Raw genomic sequence first — 26,970 nt, 5'->3', positions numbered from 1 at the left:
TTACAAGACACAACAAACAATGCCGTTGAGCACTCCCCCGAGACAAACTCTCTGTGGTATGAAGTTACTCAACGACTACCTCGTCACTCCCCGCGCAAATAACCTAAAAAGGTCCGGGCCATGAGCTCAGAGGACTGTACAACCAAACACTTCCCAGACCGCAGTCTGCATCGCTTGGAGGTTCAAGCATACAACCAAATGCTCCCCACGATGCCTGCGTCGCTCGGAGGTTTTCTAGCATACAACAAAACCCTCCCCAAACATCAGCCTGTGTCGTTCCGAGGTTTTCAAACATACAACGAAACGCTTCCCAAGCATCGGCCTGCGTCGTTCCGAGGTTCAAACAATACCAAAACAGTATTTCTCACTTCTCCACCCGGGAGTAAAATCACCAATCATTGAAACAAATATTAAAACCAGAGTCAAACAATTCAAATCGGCACCAAGACAGGTTTAAAACAGATAGCATCCATTTCAAACAATACTTTCTCAAACAATGTTCAAAAGTATCGAACTAGAAAACAACTAGAGAGGTCATTCAGGGCTTTGTTTGGACAACCGAACTTTGAGGACAATTGGCTTGCCCTTCTGCATCACAGTGATGGTTTGGTTCCGAACTTGGAGAGTTGCATCATTCTTGTCATGCCAAGGCATGCCCAAGAGAACGTCGCAATTGCCCAACTTCATAATGTGGAAAATCGGCTTTTCCATGATAATCTTGTACAGTCACTGGAAGAGCACCAATGAGCGGTACCACTTTCTGAGTTTGCCCCGTGGCTAGCTCAGGTTCAATTTCTCCACCCTCTGCATCATAATCAAAGTGCATCTACTTCAAGAATTCGATGGATGAAGTTCTCCATAGCTCCAGGGTCAAAGAAAATAAGGGCTTTCAAGCCCTTGACTTTTCCATAAGCTCTGCATAATTCATTAAAACTCTCGAGGTGTATACCATAAATATCGGGTACTAGTCCAATAGCAAGTCTAGTCCTCTTGGCAGCAGGTGGCCCCGGGGATCTATTTGACATGGGAGCAGAAGGTTGCACTGAGGATGTCGAGGCTCGCTCAAGACATGTATTGAACGTATGCCTTGTTTGGAAACATTCGAAGCATCAGCCTTCTTGTAACAAGGCGTCTCGTTGACGTTGTGTGAGACGAGGCCATTGAGGTTGGTTTTCACTGGATTCTCGAGAATTTGTTCGTTGTTGCCAAGAGTTCTGGTTAGTGGCCGGAGATTCTTCTGTGGTAAACTCTAACTTTCCTTTCATGAGCTTGTAGCCGACCGCGGCATGGTCCATAAGCTCTTGCATGGTAGAGACTTGCTTAGAGAGATTGTATCTCCTGCAATGGTGATGGTAGTCCAATGGTGTAGCGCTCGCACTGGTCCTCCAAGGAAATGAACTTAAAGAAGGACACCGGAAGGTACACATCGAGAAACCTTTGGTTATAGTCGTCCATGGTTTCGGTCGCAAGCATTTCAAGTTGCCCCACTCTACCGAAATCCGGACTTCAAAGATCGAAGTCATGTAACTACGTGCAAAAACCATCTTGAAAGCTTGCCAGGTCCTTGGAGCATGAGGTTGTGTTGCGATTGAACTCCACCATTGCATAGCATTATCTTTAAGAACTCACGTTGCTCGAGAAATCTTGGACTCTTCTGTATAGTTCCCCAAAGCATAGATGTTGTCGAATTGCTGTAGGAACTGCAATGCTTTCTTGCGATCCTTCACCCCGGAAAAAGTGAAAAATTTGACTATCGTGCCACCATCTTTGAAATCTTTGGGTTGGTTAGGCGCATATCCCGGGTATGGATAATAAGGGTATCCATATGGGCTCCAGCCATTGTAGCCTCGTGGCGGCAGTGGTGGTGGAGGTGGGGGCAATGGCGGTTGCACTGGATCAGGGTCAGATGGCTACACCATATTCCTGAAGACTCCCCAAATCGGAACAGACGGCTGAGATGGTTCCACTCTTTTGCAAAAGAGGTGAACCATCTCCTTGCATGTTTTGCAGGTGAAATCGAGGATGAGATGGTGAGATTGGGAGCGACGGAAGCTCAAGAATGAATCCGTTGATTCAAGATAAGATGTTGAAGTTGAGTGAATGGATGATGACGCATGTTGAATGGTTCTAGTGCATCAAGATTCCCATATAAATGAGATGACTGGATACTGTGGTGAGCACATCAAGAGTTCCTGCACAATGAGATGGCTACATAGGGATCTCTGTGCATCAAGACTTCTAGACGGATGAGATGACTAGATGATTGAAACACTTTGTTCAGTATGAACTAAGTGTTTGAGTGAAGAACTTAAAATAGAATTTCCAAAGATGATTCTGATTTATGTATGAGACTAATGTTCTTTGGAAGAACTTCCTAGATGTGTGCTGATAACAGTGAAATGGATGATAATGGATGACGAATTTGGAGCAATGACAACTCCAGAATGAACCTGACAACGATAAGTATCATGAATTTTGAATGAAGCTAATGGAAGAACCTGCTATTTGTGAATAAGTAACAGTATTAAGAATGAGATGACGGTAATTTTGGAGCAGTGACAACTCCCGAATGAACCCGACAACAAATCATGAATATTGAATCACGACAATGGAACTGTCGTGAGCGATCAAGAGTTCTTGCGGGATGAGATGGCCAGACAGCTAGAACTAAATGATTCTCATTCTGCAGAGCATCTCGACGCAAAGTCTGAGAGCAGAGGACTCCTCGGGTGTTGTACTTTGCTCAACATTAATATAAAAGAAATACCAAAAGGGGCACCAGTCTTTGGGGCCAATCTCTCTGGGCACGGAACTACGCGGGGTCGTGTCGACCAAAATTGAATTGTGACTTTAAAGATTTGAAGTAATTTAAGTGATTCTCTCGAGTGTCGTGCCAAATTTCGGACTTGGGGTGCCCAAGCCTGTGACAAAAACATATCCCGATATCTCTACTTACAGGTAAAAAGGGTATCGGTCACAAGACAGGCACCACGTGCCAATAGAAAAGAACAGACTGAACAGACTTTTAGCACTTCAATAACAACTGCATTGAGAGAGAGAGACGACACACGCGACACGTAGTGGCGGAATTTCACCCAGAGGGTATTGGCCCCAAACCTTGGCGCCCCTTTCAGTATTTCTTTATATTGCATCAACCCGGTACTCCAAACTCTGCACCTTCTCCAAGAAGCATGCCAGAGAATGAGCCCTTAGCACATATTTAAAGGCCCTTGGCCTATGAAAAGCAGTTTACATGAAAAGCCTTTAGACTCAAAAGCTTCTGGTCCAAAAGCAATGCCAAAAAGCTGCCAGCGTAAATCACGGAAGTCCGTACAACTGCCACGTCAGCACTGTCAACGTGTTTTGCGGAAATCTGCCATGTCAACATTGTCAACGCAAAATTGGAAAACTGCCACGTCATCAATTTTTGGCGCAAGTTTTTCTGTGTGGGTCCTGCTTTATTTTCATCCTTTATGTCACTTGGGGCCCCATCGGACAGGATCCCCATAATTTGGTAGAACTTCTTCTTCTGTTACTTGTTCTTCTTAGGGTTTAGGCCCCTCGGCCAGCATCTGCAAGTTGGCTCCATTCTTCAGGGCTTTGACACATCATCAGTATCCTCCTCTCTCATCCTAAGGTGATTCCATGCCGTCAAAACACTGGGTCCAAATTAAAGAGTTAACCAAATAGATGAGAACGGCCTTTTGAACTTGACCCAATTTCGAGGTGCTTTTCCGTGCAATAAAAGCAAGCCTTCCCTTTAAGGTGGGATGTCACCTTCCTAACTTTGGAGACTTCCATAAGGTTGTCTCCTAAGAAAGCGGTGTCAAACTGTTGAATAAAGAATAAGGCCTTATGTGTATCCTTGTGGCCTAAAAACCTGTTAAACTCTACACTTTGACCACCATCCTCGAATTCTTTCTTGCCCTTTCTCCGCTCCAAATTGTTGTACTTCGGTTTCTGAATCAAGTGATTCCTCGTTTTGCCAAAAGTGGTTCCAAAGGTGTAAGAATCATCATTCGAGTCATCACAAGATGCAATATCTAGGTCTAAACGACGTGATTTCTTGTGTTTCTTCTTGATTTTCTTTTCCAATACTCTCATTTCCTCGACTTCGGTCTTCTCTCACTGGAACTAGAACTAGAAGGAGAAGAGATCCTCAAAGTGAACACGTCGCCGCTATTCCTTTTAGGCCCCTTCTCTGCCAATTCCTCAAAAGTTGATTGTCGGTCGAGATAGCTCTCTGTCCGTCGCGAGAGTATTTCTTATATTTCATGATTTCATTGATCTTTGCTCCGTGGCTCAATCAATTTCTTCTAGATTTCAGTTTTACTTTCACTTTCATTGCCAACTTGAGAGCAGCATTGGCCACCTTCTGTCACCTCTGATACAATTCTAGGATCGGTTGCTCCTTCAAAAAAAAATTATATTTAAGATCTGTGGAAAACTTCTTGAGACGCTTAGCACAAGTGCTAACTTGCAGCTTCCGTCGACGAATAACTACAAGCTGTGGATCCTCAATCAAAGATTCTTCAAGTTGGTCCGACTCCTCATCAACTAATCTATCGTTGTTTGAATCTCCATTGCCGTTGGGTTCTTCATCCTACAAAACTGTAGGTGGAATGACTTTCCATTCCCCATCCAGATTCTTTGTCAAAATCCGCGACGTATGCTGCAACAAGTCGGATCGGATTTTTCGTAGAAGAAGAATCGACTAAGTCTCTAATATCATTGTAACCGACTCGGCATTAACAAGGCGGTAATCTCATAGCAACACATGAACAAAACTCAAAACTATAATCTTTAACTTGAAATCAGATAGTGGTCACGACACGAAGCAACGGAGTTCCTCTTCCAAATACACACGCCCTAAATTTTGGCACCCCTTTCAGCGTTAGCTCCAATGCGTTCATTTGGACTGCCCCTCTCCCTAGGAAGGTGGTCCATACCAATCTCTTGGTCAAAGCCGGAGTCCTCTGTGTGGTATTTGCATCTATAGTCATTTCCATGATGCTAGGACAAATGTGTGACCTTCGCGTCTTGGACTAACTTAGCTGAGTTTTGTAGGAATTGGCCGAGGGGCCTAAAACCTAGAGTAAAGAGTACCAACTTACGAGTGCCTGTCAAGGGGCCTAAATTAATAACAGAGGGGGCACACACAAAAACCTTGCATAAGTAATGATGACGTGGCTAAACAGTACGGCATTTCCACAAACAACGTTGTAGATGACACATGGCAGATCTATACGGATTGCGTTTTGCGCTAGCAGGTGCCACATGGCAACAATTCGGAATTCCGCTTCTTTCACTGGCTGATATCTGGTAATTTTTATGTGAGCCTTTCAGGCTAGATGCTTTTAGGGTCAAGTGTTTTAGGACAGTAGCTTTTGGGGCTCTGCTTTTAGCATCCCTTGTACTCTTTACAAGTGTCCCTAGGGCCATTCTTTCAGGCATCTGGACACAGAGCCCGAATATTTGGACCCAACACGAGTTGTACTTTTGCAGATCAATAATAAAGAAATACCGAAAGGGGCGCTAGTCTTTGGGGCCAATACGTCTTGGCTCTGAACTCCGCTGGGTCGTGTCATCTTCTGTCTCTTTTATTCAAGTGTTTGAAGGTTTAAGTGTGAAGTTTGCACATATCTTTGTGTTCCCGTCCCGATCACTCGCCGGAAGTGATCACATACAATGTATATCCCAAAGTAGTAAACTCACATCTTGCTTAATTTCCCCTCAGTGGAAGCTACCATGAGCAATAGGTTTCTTTTGGATAGAAAAACGCTTATGTCTTACACGAATAATCTTCCACAAGTAGCAAATGACAAACTCAAGAAAACAAAAAGTACAATAAGGGGCCTCCTCAAGAAAAAAATCCCCGTGTTGTTTGTCGTTCACACACGGGCAGCAAGCATGATAAGGCTTTTGAAGCTTGGGTAAGCCTTGGACCATAGTGTTTGAAACAAGGTATCATAGAATAGCAATGGAAAGACCACCAAACCAAGATAGCCACAATCAAATAATTTCTTTGGATGCAGTACACAACCAAAGAAAATGTGTCTCATCAAGCTATATTCAAGTCTCCCTTCCCCATTCGCATTCGGAATCCCCATTCCAATGCCCATTGCCATTCCTTGTTCCCCCATTCCGGATAACTATGGTCTCATCAAGTTTTAAGTGATAAGAGAAAGATAAATTATAATACAAGCAACTGTCTAAAGTAAACATTGGCACAATTGAGAGAACTCTTCTATCAATGAATTTCATAGAATTGTCATCAAAACCTCCGGAAGAGACAAAGATTAGATTGGTTGAAATCCAAGGCACATGCAGCACATCATGGAACCCCTCATCACCAAGCATACAAACTCCATAGGCAAAGCAGAATGATCGCCAACACTGAAGGCCAAAAAGAGATGTTATTCACACCAACCCCATAGGCAAAGAAGCAATCATGATCCAACATTTTGTAATTGCCTATAACTCCACTTTCTAGACGACTTCTATTGCCCACATCCACTCACACTCGGGGACCGTCACAATAGCTTACTCAAGACTGCCACAAAGCAGGTAGACCACTTACTTTTTCTAGCTCCTGGGCGAGGATGACGCATGGGCCGCACCAGGCAGCATAAAAGTCAACAACCATAGGTTTCTCCCTTTCATCTGCCAAAAGCTTGGTGAACTCAGCCCCTGATATTTTTGTCTGTTCAAAGCAAAAGAAAAAAAGCGGAAAGCTTGAATCAGGAGCTCAAAAGCAACACATGGGTAAAAATCAGAGAAAGAGGAAACCCACCACTCGATAATGTTTAGTGGCCAAGGCCACAGGGAGATGTCTTCTCTGTGCGGTGGTCTTCAATGGAGCTATGCTCTTTAGAGAAGGTCCCGTAAACGAGGTAGAGAGTGTAGCGAGTGTTTTGCATGTGAGTTTGGGAGAGGCTCGGGAGAGCGCAGCGTAGTCGGAAGCAGGTGCGTTGCTCCCGTTAGCAGCTGCCATTTTTCCTATCCTCTCGTAACAATTTTTTTTCCCAGCTACAGCAAAGCAATGGATGCAACAACTTGAATTGAATTGAAATCGGTCCAGGAGTAAGAGAAAACAAGACCCTAGTGGTTAAGGCAAGGGGCTCTAAGATTGCCCACTATGGTTCAACCCTTGTGTCCCACGTTGTGGGTGTGTGGGCGCAATCTCGTAAAACAAAAAAATAAAAAAGAGAAAACAAGAACCTAGAAGAGAAAAGCTTGGAGAGAGAGAGACAGAGAGAGAGAGAGCTTGTGCTTTGTTTTCCACAAATCTTATTACCTTTAGGTGACATGTCCCGTGTTTACAACACCACAATCTTGATGTCCCAATTTTGGTATGTCTAAATTATATGTCCTTATCTTTTAAATTGTACTAATTCTTTGATTCAATCTCACTCTATTCTGTGTATTCATGTTATTTGTGAAAGTGTGGTTGAGAAAAGCTTGGAGGGAGAGAGAGAGAGAGAGAGAGAGAGAGAGAGAGCTTGTGCTTTGTTTTTCACAAATCTTATTACCTTTAGGTGACATGGTCCCGTGTTTACAACGCCACAATCTTGATGTCCCAATTTTGATATGTCTAAATTATATGTCCTTAGCTTTTAAATTGTATTAATTCTTTGATTCAATCTCACTGTATTCTGTGTATTCATGTTATTTGTGAAAGTGTGGTTATGTCATTCGAAGATTCAACAAGTGTTTATATTCTTGGAGAAGAAAATGGAGAGAGAGCAAGACACACACACAGAGAGAGAGAGAGAGAGAGAGAGCTTGGTACCCTTCATCAAAGCATCTCAAGTACGTTACGATTGTGATGCAACAATGTTGAGCCGTGTACCTCGCAAAAGAACCATAAGGAGGTTTAGTATTTATATCAAAAGATGATACTGATTGTTTGAAATATGTTCACTTTTAGATGTTGTCCCCTTTTTATGTTTGAAAAAAAAAATGCAAGTCTCCTTGCATGGGGGAGTTTGTACAATCCTTCCCAATTTTTTAAATACGAGGGGACGTGACATTCCCATTGCAGCGTGCAATTTCCAGTGTGTTCGTTTCACTGCGTTCTTAGTGATGAGTAAAGAATACAGAGTATTTACGTACCTTCTGTTTTGATATTCCTTTGTCGATTGTCCTAACCAACACGATGATGTCAACTAAAGCTTCCTTTTCAAAGAATCGGCTTTTCTTTGTTTCTTCCATGGATCGCACCATTTGTCTCATAAAGAGACTGCTTTTCTTTGCTTCTTCCATGGATCGTACCATCTGTCTCATAAAGAGTCTACATGTCCTTGCCTTTGTTAAAAACAACAATAAAGATAAAGAGTCTGCCACAGCCATGTTGAGGATATCCTGCAATCAACACATTCCAAGAGATGACATTCTAGACAAAGAACTTCTCATACTTTCATAGGGGTACCAGATCTAGCATACAAACTTTAAAAATATGCTCCCTAAGAATTGGTGGAGCTCTATTTGTCCTGCTGAATTGGTTATGATAGCTCATTGCTTTTGACGCTCTTTTTGTATATGCTTGACATTTGGGATACGTGTCAACCATAGTATTACCAATAGTATCCTTTCAACGGTGTCATAAAATATAATAATTAATTTTACCAAATGATTTTCTCATATTATTAATATGGGAACATAAAAGGGGAAAAAGAGTTAGGATATAGATATGTGCTTCTAGACCTATCTCAATAGGGGACCGAAAGGAGAAATGGTTGCATCTCAATAGGGGTCCAAAAGAAGACGGTCTACCAAAGAGCAATGTGCAACAAGTGCTTCTAGACTTATCTCAGCAGGGGACCAAGAGGAGAGATGGTTACATCTCAATAGGGGTCCAAAAGGAGGTAGTCTATCAAAGAGCAACGTGCATCTAATGGAGCTTAAAAGACCTTAGGGTAAGCTTCATTAAAGACCTCCAAATGTTAGCGTGTTAAAAGTCCTTAGACCTAGGACCTTAGGCAAGCTAGGGATGAGCTTGAGGCGGGAACCTTACCCAAGCTTGAGGAGCTTGTCGTGGTTGTTGACTAAGGTGCTTGAGGTGCTTGTCATGCTTACTAACTAAGGTGCTTGAGGTGCTTGTCATGTTTGATGAGTAAGGTGCTTGAGGTGCTTGCTGACTAAGGTGCTTGAGGTGCTTGTCATACTTGATGAGTAAGGTGCTTGAGAAGCTTCTCATGCATGGGGAGGTAAAGTGCTTGAGGCTGGCTTGAGTCAAAAAGACACCCTACAAAGGAGGGGGAAAGCCCCAAAGTTAGGGGAATCTTTGACTTAAGCTCCCACTCACCCAAAGGGCACCCCCTTACACATGTCAGGCTCTCCCTATGCTTAGCCACATGGTGTGCTTGAATCCTATACGCTGGGCTAAAGAGGGGTCCAATGACCTTCTAGTTTAATTCAACAAATATCTAAGCTCTCTCTCTCTCTCTCTCTCTCTCTCTCTCTCTCTCAAAGGCGTAAGGAGGACACTTGTCCAAAGACTACCCATGTTGCTTGAAATGCATTGTGCATGTGATTGGCTAGGCTTAGAGGGGTCCAATGAGCTTCAAGCTTGAGCTACAAGGAGGGGTCGACCAAAGCAAGCAAGGGGTGTGCTTGGGGATATACACCCTCTCACACGCTCATTTTTCACACATTCTCACTTGGTGAAAGTGCAAGAACTCCATATCCTTCTCCAAGCTTGTTGAGAAGTTGAGAGTCTAAACCAACACTCTTGGCTATGGAATGTAAATCCAACCAAGAGCCATGCTTCAATGCTTAAGCTTGCCATCTTCTCCATCTTTATTACTATGCTATTATGCTATGCTAAGCAAGAAGAGTGATGAGAAGTGAGGAACTATTTCTTTCTCCTATGAATGATTCTTCTTCCTCTTCCTTACCCTCATTCCCCGCTAGCTCTCTCCACCTTTGAAGGTGTTTGAGGCCTTGGGACTGAGGCTGGGGATGGTTAATGCTTCTACAAAGTTTATGTTATGCTCGTGATGCATGAAGCTTTCCATCTTCATGGCATCACCTAGGTCACAAGGAACACAAATATTGTATTGTACTGAGTCTCTCTTCATGGGAGAATCTATGATACAAAAGCCTATTGGAGGGGGGACCGGCTCCACATAAATTCGATCCTTAATTGTTGTCAAGTTCTCTAATTCTCTCTCTTGCAAAAGTATTGTTCATGCCAAGTTAATTAAGTATAACGGTTATGCTGCTACCGCTAATTAAGTTCACCCTCTATGTTCTCAAAGTAGTCTCATAAAAATGCTCACTCTAATTCTTTTAATTCTGCTATTCTCAAAGTTCATAAGCCATTTCCATTACATTGGTATTAGATCTCTTTTCTTGCTTAAGAAGAGAGGTCCTTAAGTTGTCCATGAAAGGTTGAACATGTTCATTGCAATAGGGTAAGTGGGATAGGGATCTATTATCTTGGTTGAAAAGGACTTAGTTTAGGTACACTGTTGGGAACTGTAGTACTAATAATGAAGTCTCTCGGGGCTTGCCATTTGCTTAACCATTATTGAGCTACTAGCGAGCTCAACAAGAACTATAATCAATTGAGCAATGTTAAACCATCTCAACTAGTCTTTGCAATCAACAGTCCCTAAACCACGGGTGTGGCTGCTTGAGAACTAATTTTTAAAGGTAAAGAAGAGTAGCAACTAAGGTTTTTGAGGGTACCAAAGCACAAAGTAATTTTATACATAAGTTTAATTAGCATGGCTGACAATAATCAAGAGAGTAGAATGAATATTAACAACTTTGATTTTGCACATGAAGGTGCTACTGATGATGCCCCACTAGGTTGCAACAAGCTATGGGCAACCATGCTTTGCAAGCCGAAGTTACTCTCAACAACTTCGTGCTTATGGGATTTTCCGTCCTCTCCAAGAGGAGAGAGAGCTTAGGAGGCCTCTTGATGAGACTCCCAGAAGAAAACTCTCTCCCATAAGAGAGGAGGAATCCCAAAGAACGAGAAAGATGCAAATCACTAAGTTCCTCTGAAGATGTGGCTCGACGAAGACGGCGGTCTAGACGGTTTCCAACTCCTCTTCATCCAGCAATTTGATGTGGCCTTTGGAGATGAGGGCTTCATAGAGTCCTCCAAGCTACATCATGTAGCTATGCACTTCCAAAAATGTGCTCATCAATGGTGGGCTAGCCTTCGTGGCAACATGGAAAACTCTACGAGTTTCCATCATGAAGCAATTCCTTGCAAGCGATACAAAGGACAAAGTGCTTCTGAATGGCGGAGTTTGAAGCTGCTCTCCAACGAGTCTATCCACAAATATGTGGACAAGTTATGAGATTTACATCTCAAGGCTAATGTCTTTCAAAAGATAGACTTCGCCGAGCAAAAGCAATAATTTTGTGCAGGACTATCTGAAGATATGGTCAAGTATGTCAACTCTCAAAGGCCTACGACTATCATTGAAGTGATTCACCATACTATGGTCACTTCGCGCATCAATTTCCAACAAGGGACTAAAAGAAATGCCAAGCCGGAAAACAAATATCAAAATGAAGCAAAGGGGAAAAACAATGCCCAAAACTCTTCTTAAGGCAATTCCAACAACAATCGGTCCAAGGAGAAGGGAGTTTACTAAGGTAAAAATAAACTCTCTCCTGAAGAGCTAGAAGCTTTTCGTAAGGACCACAAATGCTTTAAGTGTGGGGAGCAAGGACATGGCTACCGTTCTTGCCCCAAAAGAAATACCCGCAATGAGACTCCTAGAGCTTCCACGGTCGAAGCTACAAAAGAGGATGCTCATTGCAAAGGATCACGTCTGTTCTATGCTTGGGGAAAGGTAAGGGAGCATGATGCCTTCATCCTGTTTGTTGACCCTGGCTCTACTCACAACTTCATATCAACGGAGTTGGCCACTAAGTTGGGCATTCAAGCTTTCGAGATGGGAGATATTGTAATTGTCGATGGAGCTTTCAAGGGACATCAATACTTCTTTACTCCCTTGATTGGGAAGTTGAGGCTTTATGTCCAAAGCTACGTCAACAAAGAAGATTTTTTGTATCTCTCCTCTCCAACATGAGGATGTTATCCTAAGGGCACCATGGTTTAAGCGCATGGCTGCCCCAACATGAAGTTCCCTGAAAGGAGAATCTACTTCACCTACATGAAAAAAAGCATGTATATAGATGCTAATGATTCGGGGAACACCATATCCTTGATAAATATGCTTGCTTTTGATAAGTCCATGAAAAGCTCTACTTCTGCGTATATAGTTTTTGTTGGAGAATTTGTAAATGATTCCAATGTTTTCACAAGTAGCAATAAAGGGAATCAAGAGGAATTAGAGTTGTATTATTTCCTAAATGGATTCCAAGATGCTTTACTGATGACATCCCTAGTGAGCTACCTCTAAAACAAGGGATTATGACCCACCGCCTAATAAACTTCCTTATCGAGTTTTACAAGCTCAACAAGAGGATATCATGAGGCAAGTGCATGAATTGATAGAAAAAGGGATGATGAGGCCTAGCTCCTCTCCATTCTGTTCACCAGTACTTTTAGTGCAAAAGAAAGACGGCACACATCACATGTGTGTTGACTATAGAGCACTAAATAGGATCACTAGTAAAAATATATATAAAAAAATTATTGTGCCGCGAGTAGAAGATCTATTTGATAAGTTATAAGTTTTGGCCTAACAAATGCTTAGCCGCATTCAAATTTATGATGAGAAAAAATCTTCAGGCCACTCAAATTCTCTTAAGGAGTACAAGCGACACCTCCAGGTAATCTTTCAAGTTGTGAGATAGAATAAGCTTTTCATTAATCAAAAGAAAGTGATTTTTTCCTACAAGAGATTCAATATTTAGGTCACATTATCTCTAAAGATGGCACCCGTATGGATCCAACAAAGTTAGACGTAATAAAAGGATGGCTAATCCAAGGAATCTACAAGAGGTACGAAGCTTTATAGGTATGTGTGCATACTAGATGCTTCATAGAAAAATTCTCGCTAATAGCAGGCCCATTACATGACTTAGCGAAAAAGACTATTAAGTATTCATGGACTGCAAAAGTGCAAGAAGCTTAAGGAGAAGCTTAACTCTCAACTTGTGCTCACACTACTAGATCTCTCAAAGCCATTTGAGGTCCAATGTGATGCTTGTGTTGATTCTCTTGGAGCTATTTTGCTTCAAGAAGGGCATGCCATAGCATATGAGAGTCAAAGACTCAACTCCAATAAGTGAGTATTGGGAAAATACGAAAAAGAGCTACTAGCTGTTCTATATGCCCTAGACACATGGAAACACTATCTTTTGGGGACTCCATTCATCCTATGAATGGATCACAAAGCCTCAAGAACTTCATGACGCAAACCAAGCTCTTCAACAAAAAAATGAGGTGGAAAATTTTTCTTTAGCAATTTAAATTTCATATTCTCACATTGCTGGCAAGCACAATCAAGTGGCCGATGCACTTTCACGATAGCCAAGGGTAAATGTGGTGTCAACATCAACTCACAATGATCTATCTTTTATGACAGATGAGTATGCTACTGACCGAGACTTTATGTAATTACAACCTTTGCGTTTAGGAAGAAAGAAGAACCATTTACCTTGGAGGATGGTTATATTCTAAACAACAATAGATTATGTGTTACTCACCCATACAATAAGAAAGTCGTGTATGAATCCCATGTTTCTCCTTATGCAGGGCAAAGAGAGATTCCATAATCTACTCTACGAGGAGTAGAAATGTATTTCTGTTGGTTTACCATGAAAAGTAAACATACAACAATATGTTTCAAAATGCGTGGTATGCCAAAAGTTGAAATTTGACCGAGGGAAGCAACTTGGATTGTTTCAGTCGATAGGCTTAGCAAGAAAACACACTCTATGCCTGTCAAAAAGACTATTAAGGCACATCAAACGGCAACTCTCTTCAGATCTCAAATTTTCAAGTATCATGGCTTGCCAACATCCATATTGTTGGACATAAATCCTAAAATAACCAGTAATCTCGGGAAGGGTCTCTTTGAGAATCTAGGAAGTAGATTAAATTTCTCTTTTGGCCTATCATCCACAAACGGATGACCAAAGTGAAATAAATAATCTAACAATTCTTGAATCTACTAAAAGCCCATGTCATGGAACTAGATCAACATTCTCAATGAGAGAAGTACCTACCTCTTATAGAGTATGCATACAATGACATTGTACATACTTCTATGGGGAAAGCACCTTTCGAGGCTAAAGAGGGAAGATCCAAAAGTTCCTTACTACTTAAAATACATGTGAAGATCTTTGCTATTGACGAATATAGCCAAGACTCACAAGAATCTTTTCCAAAGATTAAAGAGGTTATATCCATCTCACAGCAAAGGCAAAAAGGGATGCTGCTAATAAGCATAGAAGAGCCTTAGCCTTTAAGGAAAATGATTGGTTCTTGCTAAAGTTTCTCAAGGCTTGTTTAAGGCATACTACGGGCAAGAATACTACAAGCCACCAAGAGTATTATGCTAAACTAACAAAAAGATACTATGGTCCTTTTTAAATTCTTAAGCCAATCAATGAAATGGCTTATCAATTAAACTTGCCCAACCATTGCCTCATGTATAATGTTTTCCATGGGAACCTACTTAAGCCTTACAAAGGAGCGCCACCAAAAGAAGAAATAGTTGCAGACCCTCTAACAATCAAAGATCAAGAAGAGATACTTCAATTTGAGTCCATCCTATCACATGAGGACAAGGTATTGAGAAACGGTAAGTTATCAAACGATATCTTATTAACTTTAAGGATTATGCTTTTAAAGATGCTAAATGGATGCAAGGAACCTAGCTTAAGGATAATATGGACCTTGTCAATGCTTACAATGATGCCTTACCTCTCTGTCTTTTTTATTGTGCACAAAATTTAAGAAGTATGTATGCTTAGGATTATGTTTGTGGTAACAACTCCTAAACACCAAGTAGAATTGTCACTCTACTGTGGAAGTATGATATGGACTAAAGAGCAGACATCCTTGTGGCAGCTAAGTCTCTCGAGCACCAAATAGATTAGTCATCCATTCTGGAATGATGTGGTAGGGTAAAAAGGGATCCTCTACTTGCTAAGAAACATGGACTAATGATTAGGCTTTATCTTCTCTACCTCATAGTCGAGAAAGACTATGATTTCAAGAGAGAGCTAATGTCATAAAATATAATATCTAGCTTTACTAAATGATTTTCTCAAATTAATTTGATCATTTAATATGCGAAGATAAAAGGGGAACAAGAGTTAGGATATAGATATGTGCTTCTAGACCTATCTCAGCAGGGGTCCGAAAGGAGAAATGGTTGCATCTCAATAGGGGTCCAAAAGAAGACGGTCTACCAAAGAGCAATGTGCAATAAGTGCTTCTAGACTTATCTCAGCAGGGGACCAAGAGGAGAGATGGTTACATCTCAATAGGGGTCCAAAAGGAGGTAGTCTATCAAAGAGCAACGTGCATCTAATGGAGCTTAAAAGACCTTAGGGTAAGCTTCATTAAAGACCTCCAAATGTTAGTGTGTTAAAAGTCCTTAGACCTAGGACCTTAGCCAAGCTAGGGTTGAGCTTGAGGCGTGAACCCGACCCAAGCTTGAGGAGCTTGTCATGCTTGTTGACTAAGGTGCTTGAGGTGCTTGTCAAGCTTGCTAACTAAGGTGCTTGAGGTGCTTGTTATGCTTGATGAGTAAGGTGCTTGAGGTGCTTGTCGCGCTTGTTGCTGACTAGGGTGCCTGGGGTGCTTGTCATGCTTGATGAGTAAGGTGCTTGAGAATCTTACCACGGATGGGGAGGTAAAGTGCTTGAGGGGCTTGAGTAAAAAAGACACCCTATAAAGGAGGGGGAAAGACCCAAAGTTAGGGGAATCTTTGACTTAACCTCCCACTCACCAAAGGGCACCCCCTTTCTCAAGGGGCACATGGACACATGGCAGGCTCTCCCTATGCTTAGCCACATGGTGTGTTTGAATCCTATTGGCTGGGCTTGGGGATATACACCCTCTTGCACGCTCATTTTCCACACATTCTCACTTGGTGAAAGTGCAAGAATTCCATATCCTTCTCCCAGCTTGTTGAGAAGTTGAGAGCCTACACCAACACTCTTGGCTATGGAATGCAAATCCAACCAAGAGCCATGCTTCAATGCTTAAGCTTGCCATCTTCTCCATTTTCATTATTATGCTATTGTGCTATGCTAAGCAAGAAGAGTGATGATAAGTGAGGAACTATTTCTTTCTCCTATGAATGATTCTTCTTCCTCTTCCCTATCCTCATTCCCTGCTAGCTCTCTCCACCTTTGAAGGTGTTTGAGGCCTTGGGACTGAGGCCAGGGATGGTTAATGCTTCTACAAAGTTTATGTTATGCTCGTGATGCATGAAGCTTTCCCTATTCATGGCATCACCTAAGTCACAAGGAACACAAAGATTGTATTGTACCGAGTCTCTCTTTATGGGAGAATCTATAATACAAAAGCCTATTGGAGGGGGGACCGGTTCCACATAAATCCGGTCCTCAATGTTGTCAAGTTCTCCAATTCTCTCTCTTGCAAAAGTATTGTTCATGCCAAGTTAATTAAGTATAATGGTTATGTTGCTACCACTAATTAAGTTCACCCTCTATGTTCTCAAAAAAATGCTCACTCTTAATTCCACTATTCTCAAAGTTCATAGGCCATTTCCATTACACACAACAAACAATCTTGTCGTGAATTCTCTCCCACATGTGAGTGTCTTGCATTAGGCCATATGTCTTCATGATGCAAGCATAGATGGTTGCATTAGGAGAAAGGCCTTCCCTTCACATCTGGTTAAAATCACCCAAAGCTTCCTTGTTGTAGCCATGTCGGACATATCCTGAAGTCAATAAGTTCCGAGTGTTAAAAGTCCAGGGAAAATCAACCAAAGTGCCACCAAGCATGTCATTTTTCATATGGAAACATGCCTTCCCTTCACATCCACCAATTTCCATCTTTGCCACAACCGTGTTGGGCATATCAGTCATGGCATTCAGGACAAACCGTGTTGGGCATATCAGTCATGTCGTTCATGACAAGAAGCCCGTCGAGAGAGAACTTGTGCTTTTGTGAGGGTACCATATTTGGTATACATAATTACTAATGTGCTTCGTAAATTTGTGTCTTCTTTAAGTAACGTGTTGTTGAGGAGCTCACTATTTATCCTCCTGACTTGGTACAAATCCTTCCTTTGAGCACTCGCATTTCCTGCAATCAATACACTCCAAGAAAGGACATAGGAAACAATTTTGAGGAGCTGCCCTTGTGTTACATCAAAGAAAGAGTTCAGAGCTTTCTTGGTAAGATTGAGTTAGGCATCAAACTTCTATAAGAGCACTCCAAGAGCTTTCGCCTAGCGAGCAACCATCAAGATGAAAGTATAGCTGACTAAATTTGGAGAGATGTACTTGCTTTGCATCTGCTAAAAACAACCTAGAGCTTTTTGGCCCTGCTCTGATTGTGCACATTCCAAAATCAGTGCATTCCAAGAGGCGACATTTTGGATAGGAAGCTCCTCAAGCACTTTTTGTGCTTTCTCAAGCGCATCACATTAAGCATATATATCAACCAAGACAGTGCCAAGCACGACACCTTTCTTCTTGTGTAGAGACACATGCCTTCAAGATGCATGCGTAGTGATTGCATCTAGAGAGAGCCTTCGATTCGCACTTGTTGGTGTTCCAAAGAGAAAATTGCATACCACAACGTTGTGGTGAAAAGAGTGGAGAGGGATGAGTTGTCGCTTGTTATAAGCACCACAAATTATCCTTAACATAGCAACGAGATCTTTTTATGACTGCTAATGTAGCTTTGATGAGAAAACTACGCAAAATTATCATACAAGGAAGAGTGCAGCAGGCCGGGCGCAATGCAGGGAAGCCAAGAAACTTGCAGTTGGCCAGTGCCGCCATTACCCTGCAGGTATCAAGATGAGAATAATGAAGATGATGCAGACGCGGTTCATGTACGCGCTCGACGTGGGTAGGCCATGGACTGTCGAGCGCTACCTGCAATTAAAAAAGAGTGTGCTTAGCCAAGCTGCCCAGTGCTACCAAGTGTTGCCTGCGATTAAAAAAGCGTGCGCTGGTGTGATCTATATGCGATTAATAAAGCGAGCAAGCGATGTTAAAAATAACATTTGAGATGTTAAAAATCCCAGACCACGTGGACGAACGTGCTTCTAGTTTTTAGCAGTACGCGCTCGACGTGGGTAGGCCATGGACTGTCGAGCGCTACCTGTAATTAAAAAAGTGTGTGCTCAGCCAGGCTGCCTAGTGCTACCAAGCGTTGCCTGCGATTAAAAAAGCGTGCGCTGGTGTGATCTATATGCGATTAATAAACGAGCAAGCGATGTTAAAAATAACATTTGAGATGTTAAAAATCCCAGACCACGTGGACGAACGTGCTTCTAGTTTTTAGAATCTGTATCTATGCTAATGAAGTAGCTAGTAATGCACGGGAAGCATTACACCTACATTCTCAAGGTGTTTCACATCGTGACCCTTAATTTCTTTGTAAGAATTAAAGATAATGTTGAGCAAGAGTCCAACTCGTAAAATTGAGAAGAAAAAAACTTCCTATTCTTTTAAAATAAGATGTTTTTCAAAAAATTTAATCAACCTGGGTCTTTCTCTTATCTCCCTCCCCCACTATCTCTCTCATTGCATGTCAAAGTCTCTCCCCCCCCCCCCCCTCCTCTCTCTCTCTCTCTCTCTCTCTCTCTCTCACACACACACACACACACACACACACACACACACGTGGTTTAGCTTGTAGTGTGCGCTATTGGTCCGATGAGGAGCTTCGCTGCCTCTATGGCTCACATGATCTCTCTCTCTCTCTCTCTCTCTGGGTTGTAGCACTGTTGTGATCTGTTTATCTTTCAGTCTCTACCACTCTGCCAATGTTGTGCTCTGTTTATCTTCCAGTATCTGACACTCTACCACGTGGCACTCTGCCATTGTTGTGCTTTGTTTATCTTCCAGTCTTTGGCACTCTGCCACGTGGGCGTTACTATGCTCTGCTCGATCGTTGTGAGTGACGAGGGCGCCATCGTCGGCCTTTAGAATCGCCAAGTCAATGGATGTTTTATAAGGTTATAATAATAAACTCTTAACCTTATGATTTGACCGCCTTCAAAAAATTTAAATTTAGTAAGACTGCCATTAGACACTACATTCAAGGTGATTCATTATGTGCATGGCACTTGTTCTACTCATGCATTTTCATGCTCTAATAGCCTCACGACTAAGTAACGCCCATATTTAAGAGGTGGGTGGGCAATGGGATCAAAGACGGAGAAGCTCACGTGCGAAAGCAGAGGAGATCACAGCCGCAACAGTCAAATCAAAAACTAAACCTGGACGGGCACTAAAACTGGACAGCTTGGAAAATGCATGTTAACTTATAATATAACGTTGTAAAAACAATTGTGGGTACACAATCCATACGCGGGTCAGGTGGTTAGCCTATGGTTAGCCAGGTCTCGGGTTCAAATCGCCCCGCCGCGCCTCGTTTTTTCCGCTGGCCATGTTTAATACCCCTTGCCTTTTTGACGGCGCACCTTGTTTTTCTCGTTGGCCAGGTTTAGTGCGCCTCAAGATCCCGCCCTACAGCCCCGACCGTTGATCCCATAACTCCACCCCGCATTTAATATGGGTGTTACTTAGTCTCAAGGCTCTAATAGACTTTAGCGATGGAGGATAGTGTTAGATAAATATATTTGATAGTAGCCTCAAACAAAATGTCAAGAACGTGCATTTTGAAGGGCCTCGTCAAAGATGTTGTATTGTCCTCTTGTAGCGCTAGAAATGGTCGAGATAGCGGGCAGAGGTGACACCCCAAGAGAGAGAGAGAGAGAGAGAGAGAGCAACTTGGGCTAGTTGCCCTCACGTAGGACCAATAGAGAGAGATAGAATGTCTCTAACAAGCTACCAAAGAAACATAGCTTGCGAACATGTGTGTGTGTGTGTGTGTGTGTGTGTGAGAGAGAGAGAGAGAGAGAGAGAGAGGGAAAATGAGAGACACATTGCTACCCACGAGCTTTTTCCAAGCTCACTCACACACACACAACACGTGTGGCCCTTTCAAAAAATATAACAAAGGGAAAGTCAAAACTTTCTTTTCATCAAAATAGAAACTCAAAACTTTTCTTGACTTTCAATTTTCAATGTAAAGAAAAGGGGAAGGAATCTTGTCCATTTTTTAATAAAATTAACCCAATTGGTGTGGGAGAATGTGGGTGCTCTATTGAGTAGCTATTATATTTACTTTGACATTGAATTTTTGCTTTCTAAAAGACTAGTATGTGACCCGTGCGTTGCTTTCTAAAAGAAGCCTTGGTGTTGTGTTGGGTTAGGGAGACTTTCATTGTTTTCAGTGCTAGTGCTGCATAGTGGAGAGTTACTTTAAATGTTAATGTCACTTTCATTTCATATCATGACATGTGTTGACTTTTTTTGTATTCTATTGTTTTAGAATGTTAAAGTGAAACTTCACTTGCATATTTCTAGTCGATTCTATGAATACACACACACATATATTAATGAGTTTTTTCAACTTCACATTTCATTTCACAACCTCACATAGCTTGACTTTTCTTACATTCTATAACTTAATTCTAGTCAATATTCAAGAAAGTCTCTTTCATTAAGCGGTCGTCGATTGAGCTTCCTTTCCACAAAGAGCGAACTCGAAATACTAGCATATATTTAAAATTTGAACTATTTTCTCACATATTTCACCAGTTTTTTTTCCCTTTACCATGGTTTACAACTAGGTAGTTTCCATTTTCAATCGACTCAAGGCTAAGTTGAGGTAATCTTTTCTTGAAGACTAATTCTACTTAAACTCAACCTAATTATTTTATCATGTTCTAATTATTTTAGAAAGCCATCGTGATTCTTTCACCTGTTTTTGTTTTTGTATAAAACGAAGCGATTGAACATTGCAACAATAATAGCTTTGAAGAATGGAGAAGGATAGCAAAAGAGATGCTTACATTTACAAGATGAGTATTAGTAAGGGTTACATATGCTTTTCATTGAGCACTATTGTTTCCTTGCCTTGCATTAGCAGACATGAGTGAGGCCTTATCAAACAATAAATTATTTATTACATGTATTTGGTGAGGCCTTATCAAACACTATTATAAATTACATGTATTTATTATTTATCACGTTCGTGCACAATCTTATCTACATGCGATCATGAATTGACCGCACGAGACACTGACTCATTAGATGAGTGTGCAAGATTTGTTATGCTATTCTTCCATATCACAATAATCATGGAAAGATGTGCCCTCCTTTCCTTTCGTGTAGGGGGTCTCCTAATGTTAGGAGCGTAGCTTGGACTTCCAGTGTTGAAAGCTACTTCATGAAGAGATATGTAAACTCGATGGTAGAAGCACTTACATTCAATATCACAAACCGCCAATCTAATTATAGCGTGCTTGAAGCAACAAATGCATGCTCTTTAGTTAGAAGAGAAAACAAGTGATAAAATCATGAGGCCTGTCTCCAAGGATAAATCACCATGCTTGCAAGGTGCTTATAATGAGAGAGTCTGTGTGATTGATTTTGAAACCTAGCTTCTTAAGGAGAGCCTGTCAAGATTTTAAGGGAAGGTTTGGAAAGGAAAGGCTAGAGGAAAGGAATGGCATGCAATGGGAAGTTCGTTCAGGGGGGATTCGGAATAAACAGGTGATGATGTGGATGTGGATGTGTTATGTGTGACAATGGTGCCAACGGGTTGAATAACACAATTACTATAGCTTTGGAGATACCACCCTTGGTCTTGCTCCTTATTGGCTATCTAGAGGATGAAGTTAGCAAATGCTCTTGGGTTAGCATCAAAATACATAGAGGGTTAGCATCAAAACACATAGGTTAAGGCTGAAACTTTTAGGGTAAGCCGGCCAATAATGGGGTGGGTTCCTTTTGAAGGACCCACCGGTCCCTTTTAAATAACATAAAACGGCACCAGTTTATGGACAACAACGAGCGAACTCTAAAGCGGGTAGCTCAACTTAGGCAAGATCCACACCATCCAACATGCGATTGAACCTTACTGGCGGCATTGGCTTAAAAGTGGGTCCATGATGTGGTGTAACTGGTACCCTTTTTTCAAACACGAGAATGCTGAGTTTGCCATTGATCTCTTGCAGTGGACTGTCGTGCACAAAATTGGCTATGATGTAGGTACTTGCTTGCCAGCACTACCAGTTGCGCCTGTTTTTGCTCAAAATAGTGAAGCATGGAGAAAAAGCACCCTTGGAGGGCATAATGGTTGTAAACTAGCCCACTTACTCTATGGTATTTTATTCTTTTAAGAAGGAACTAAATACAATCACATCTCATGAGATTCTAAGATTTTTCATCACCAAATCATTCCAAAAGAAGACATTCTTGATATGACATCATATGCTCATTTTTTCCACTAAAAAATAGTCCCCCTTCTCTCTCTCTCTCTCTCTCTCTCTCTCTCTCTCTCTCTCTCTCTCTCTCTCTCTCTCTCTCTCTCCCCCCCCCGGGCCCCCCATGACGTTAAAATTCTCTTCTTCTTCTTCTTCTCTCTCATCGTTGTAGATGATAGAGTTCTTTAACAAAGCCAACATCACAAAAAGGTTTCAATAGTGATAGTGATGGTCAAGAAGGGATGACGCTCCCTTATGCACTCTGCACAATATCTTGCAAGTGACCAAACTGTGATTGCATGCAGAATCATTGGTTTGCAACAACGGGATAACCTAGGAAAGGTTGAACAAAAAAAAATGTAAAGAACAATCAGTAGTTGGAACCATAGAGATCACTGATATTTGCGTTAATAGCAACGAGCTTGCTCTCTTGATCTACATGTTTCATTTGCTCAGTTGAATAGAGATTCTGTCAAAACTCCAACTGAAATGGACACACAAATTACTGCCATCTGTTGTTCCACTTAAAAAGGCCACACTAAGATGGCAACCCCACTAGTAAAGCCAAAATCTTGACAAGGAAAATAGGAATCTAATATGATGAAGTACCCCAACAAGGATGACATGCTTGATGATGGCCTATTGATGGATGCCAAGGATCACCTTGTTGCAAGAGTTTGTAAGGGGCAAGGCTATGTTCTTTGCCTCTTGATCCATCTTTAATTGCGCCCACACCAAAAAAATAGTCTCTCTCCAAAGAGTATGTAAAGCTTCCATCAACATCACACTCTGCTATCTCACGAGTATCTCATCTTCTATAAATTGATATAGCCCTCACAATCAATACCTATGCAATGAACTCTCTTCTTGTAGAGAGTCTTGAGCTAGGACTGATCAGTTGAGCTGCTACCCCAATCATAGAACTCTCTCTCTCTCTCTCTCTCTCTCTCTCTCTCTCTCTCTCTCTCTCTCTCTCTCTCTCTCTCTCTCTCTCTCTCTCTTCTCTCTCTCTCTCTCTCTCTCTCAGCTTGCCCGCAGCTGCATGGAATCGCTCTTGTACTTCTTTGACATGGAGCCCCAAATATCTCTCTCTCTCTCTCTCTCTCTCTCTCTCTCTCTCTCTCTCTCTCTCTCTCTCTCTCTCTCTCACAGCTTGCCCATAGTTGCATGCGATCGCTCTTGTACTTCTTTGGCATAGAGCCCCAAATCTCTCTCTCTCTCTCTCTCTCTCTCTCTCTCTCTCTCTCTCTCTCTCTCTCTCTCTCTCTCTCTCTCTCTCTCTCTCTCTCTCTCTCTCTCTCTCTCGTGATAGAGAAATCATTTACATTTAGTGGTCGAATCGTTGATTTCATGCAAGCAAACCACGTTATCTGTAGATTTCTTGGTATTGCCATCTAGAGCGGTGCGTATCCACTCTTGCGAGTGGATAGCGTTTTTGTTGGACAGTTGGGCCTAGACTAGTGGAGCTCTGTATTACAATTAAATGATAATTTCTTATCTATTTTTGCCATCATCTAACTATATTGGGGTAGACATCTTAATTGAGGTTAAAGGATACCGCACATTAGTTAAGTTATTAGGAACCTCAATTACTAAAGATTGATTAGTTACTGTTACTGGAGATTGCTCAGTACAATTATAAGGTATAGTGTTACTAAAGAGTTATTGGTGTTTGGATTTTCTCTTATTGTTACTGGAGATTGATTGGTTAAAGTGTAGGGTACATGTGTTATTGAAGAGTTATTAGTGTTTGGAACCTCAGTGATTGTTATTGAAGATTTATTATTGTTTAGAACCTCAGTTACTGTTTTTGAAGATTGATTAGTGTTTAGAACCTCAGTTACTAAAGATAATGTAGTAAAGTTTATATTCCTTATCTCTGAAGTACCCAGTAAATGACTTTGTGCTTGTAAGTCTTCAACTGAGTTCCCGCTTAATGACATAGTTTCATTATAGAATTGATGCATTCTTCCTAAAACATGGTCTATGTTATATGCTTGATGAAAGGAATCCTCAGTTTGGGTTGATATTGAATTTGTAGTAGATCTATCTTCATTAAACAAAAATGGCCTTTTATTAGAAAGAACTTCATTTACATTAGGTGTTAGATTGTGACTAAATATCCATTTTAAACTAATAAGGTAAACTATACCTTTCATTAAAACTACTATCCCATCAATATTATTATGCCCTTGGTTGTAGTTTTTTGGTTCAATACCTATTTGTTCTAGTTGTTCTCGGGCTGCATTTCCTATTGTTGCAATATCAGATAGCATTTCAGATGAAGTTCTACCTAAAACTTCTAACTGGATTTGAGTTGCTTACTACTATTGCTATAACTATGCTTAAAAGAATAGGTATATTAATTGTAATTAAATTAATATTAAAATTGTTAATTAAACTAAGTTCATTTATTAAACCTAAATTATCATTTATTATATGGAATATTAATGGAAATAAACTTACCACCTTTAATAACAATAGTTTAGGCTTGCTAAGTTAGTACTTATTACGTCATTTACTATAGTAGGAGTACTTTGTATACTCAACGAAGAAGTTGTAGAAGAAAAACAAGAAGCTGTAGGCAAAGAAGCAATTGGTTTCGATGCGTGGGGCAAAGATGAATAAACTGAAACGTATTTGTTTTTAGGGCTAAGGATTTCTCTTTTGATTGATCCATAGTTGCAAATAAAGAATTGTCCAATGATAATGGTTTAGGTATAGGCAATAAACTATCTGGCGTAGACGATATAGGATCGGATACATTAGATATAAGAATGAAAACGTTAGATACAGAATCCAGCATAGGTGATACAGGATTAGGGTTACCACGGGATTTGATCATGCCGTGGCAACCGACATCGTGTCGATCGATAGTAATTGGTTTGACTACACCCTGTAAATAGAACTAATAGATAACTTCACATATCACCGTATCTGGTTCAAGAACGAGTTCGTTCAAACCCGCATTTACCATAAAACTACTACTACCTGCATTGGAGCCTCCATCACCTTCATCTTTGTCTTTTTTGCTTGTTTTTTGTGTGTATTGTACTATCTATCTGCCTCTCCAAACACAGTATCTTGAGTAACCATGATGATGACCACATCTGTTGGCATGTGATTTTTGAACATAAAATCAAGTCTTTGTAAATGAGCAAAGCAAGGTACAGCCTAATCCATACAAAAACATATGGCGTATAGTATTGAGTGAACATTATTCTGCTGAGGCTATTTAACACATGTGCTATCCCCCTTTGAGTAGTATAACCAGTTATTCTGGAGGAGTTGGTTATCTAGCCATTTTCATGACTTCCATTCCTAGGTTGGTGCAGTTTATGATGTCAACCCAAGTGTTTATAATGCGACCTTGGCTATCAACCATGGATTGGTTGAAGTTAAAACCATTCAAGTTGAATGCCATAGTATTGATGCCTAAGGCAGTGAACCAGATACCTACCACTGGCCAAGCAGGTAAGAAGAAGTGGAGAGAACAAGAATTGTGAAGCTAGCATATTGGAAGATCAAATGACCGAAGTAGCCATGAGCAGCTACAATGTTGTAAGTTTCTTCTTCTTGACCCAATTTATAACCTGTATTGGCAGACTCATTCTCAATAGTTTCTCTAATCAAACTAGAAGTTACCAAAGAACCATGCATAGCATTGAATAGAGAGCCGTCGAATATGCCAGCTACACCCAACATGTGGAAAGGATGCATAAGGATATTGCGCTCAGCTTGGAATACCATCATGAAGTTGAAAGTACCAGAAATACCCAGAGACATACCGTCAGTGAAACTTCCTTGACCAATTGGATAGATCACGAAGACGAAGACGACGACAACAACTGTGATTGGAGTTGAATAAGCAACAACAATCCAAGGGCGCATACCTAAACAGAAGCTTAGTTCCCATTCGCAACCCATGTAGCAAGCTACACCAAGTAGGAAGTGAAGAACGATCAATTCATAGGGACCACCATTGTAAAGCCATTCGTCGACGGAAGCTACTTCCCAGATTGGGTAGAAGTGCAACCCAATAGCTGCAGAGGTAGGGATGATAGTGCCAGAGATAATGTTGTTACCCTATAGGAAAGAATCAAAAATGGGCTTGCGAATACCGTCAATATCTACGGGAGGAGTTGTGACAAAGGCGATGATGAATACAGAGGTTTCAATTCAACAGATCCTCCAGAATAACTAGTTATACTACTCAAAGGGGGATAGCACGTGTGTTAAATAGCCTCAACAGTGTTATGTTCACTCAATACTATACGCCATATGCTTTTGTATGGATTAGACTGTACCTTTATCCATCATCCTATCACAAAGCTTTTCCTTTGCATTGGAGAATCCAATCTCTCAGTTCAAACTTTTGCCAACTATTCTTATAACAAATGGCTTAGCTAGCATCCTTCGATTTAATACACTTCCATGATCTTATGTGCATCAAGCATCTTCCTGACGTAACGTAGTAAATCATGGATCCTACTTGCTTTAGCCAATAAGAATACTTAAGCCATACTTG

At 41.2% G+C, this 26,970-nt stretch overlaps 1 protein-coding gene across 2 annotated transcripts in view; it reads right to left on the bottom strand.

Annotated features, from left to right (window-relative positions):
- The window catches only part of LOC147435461 (thioredoxin-like protein CITRX2, chloroplastic), a 38,376-nt gene extending 31,311 nt beyond the window's left edge, over positions 1-7,065 (bottom strand). Inside the window, exons 1-2 of one of the 2 annotated variants that reach the window (XM_086487962.1) lie at positions 6,794-7,065; positions 6,581-6,703 (exon numbers count right to left, since the gene is read on the bottom strand). In XM_086487962.1, the coding sequence (XP_086344088.1) occupies positions 6,581-6,703; positions 6,794-6,994 (324 nt within the window). In that variant the 5' untranslated portion in view covers positions 6,995-7,065. The remainder of the gene's footprint in view (positions 1-6,580; positions 6,704-6,793) is intronic. The other variant, XM_086487961.1, reaches the window with a different exon arrangement.
- Positions 7,066-26,970: the final 19,905 nt, after the last annotated feature.

The sequence above is a fragment of the Adiantum capillus-veneris genome, chromosome 18 (assembly GCF_014529385.1).
Source record: "Adiantum capillus-veneris isolate H3 chromosome 18, ASM1452938v2, whole genome shotgun sequence".
Classification (NCBI taxonomy): domain Eukaryota; kingdom Viridiplantae; phylum Streptophyta; class Polypodiopsida; order Polypodiales; family Pteridaceae; genus Adiantum; species Adiantum capillus-veneris.
This window is presented reverse-complemented; position numbering and strand designations above follow the sequence as displayed.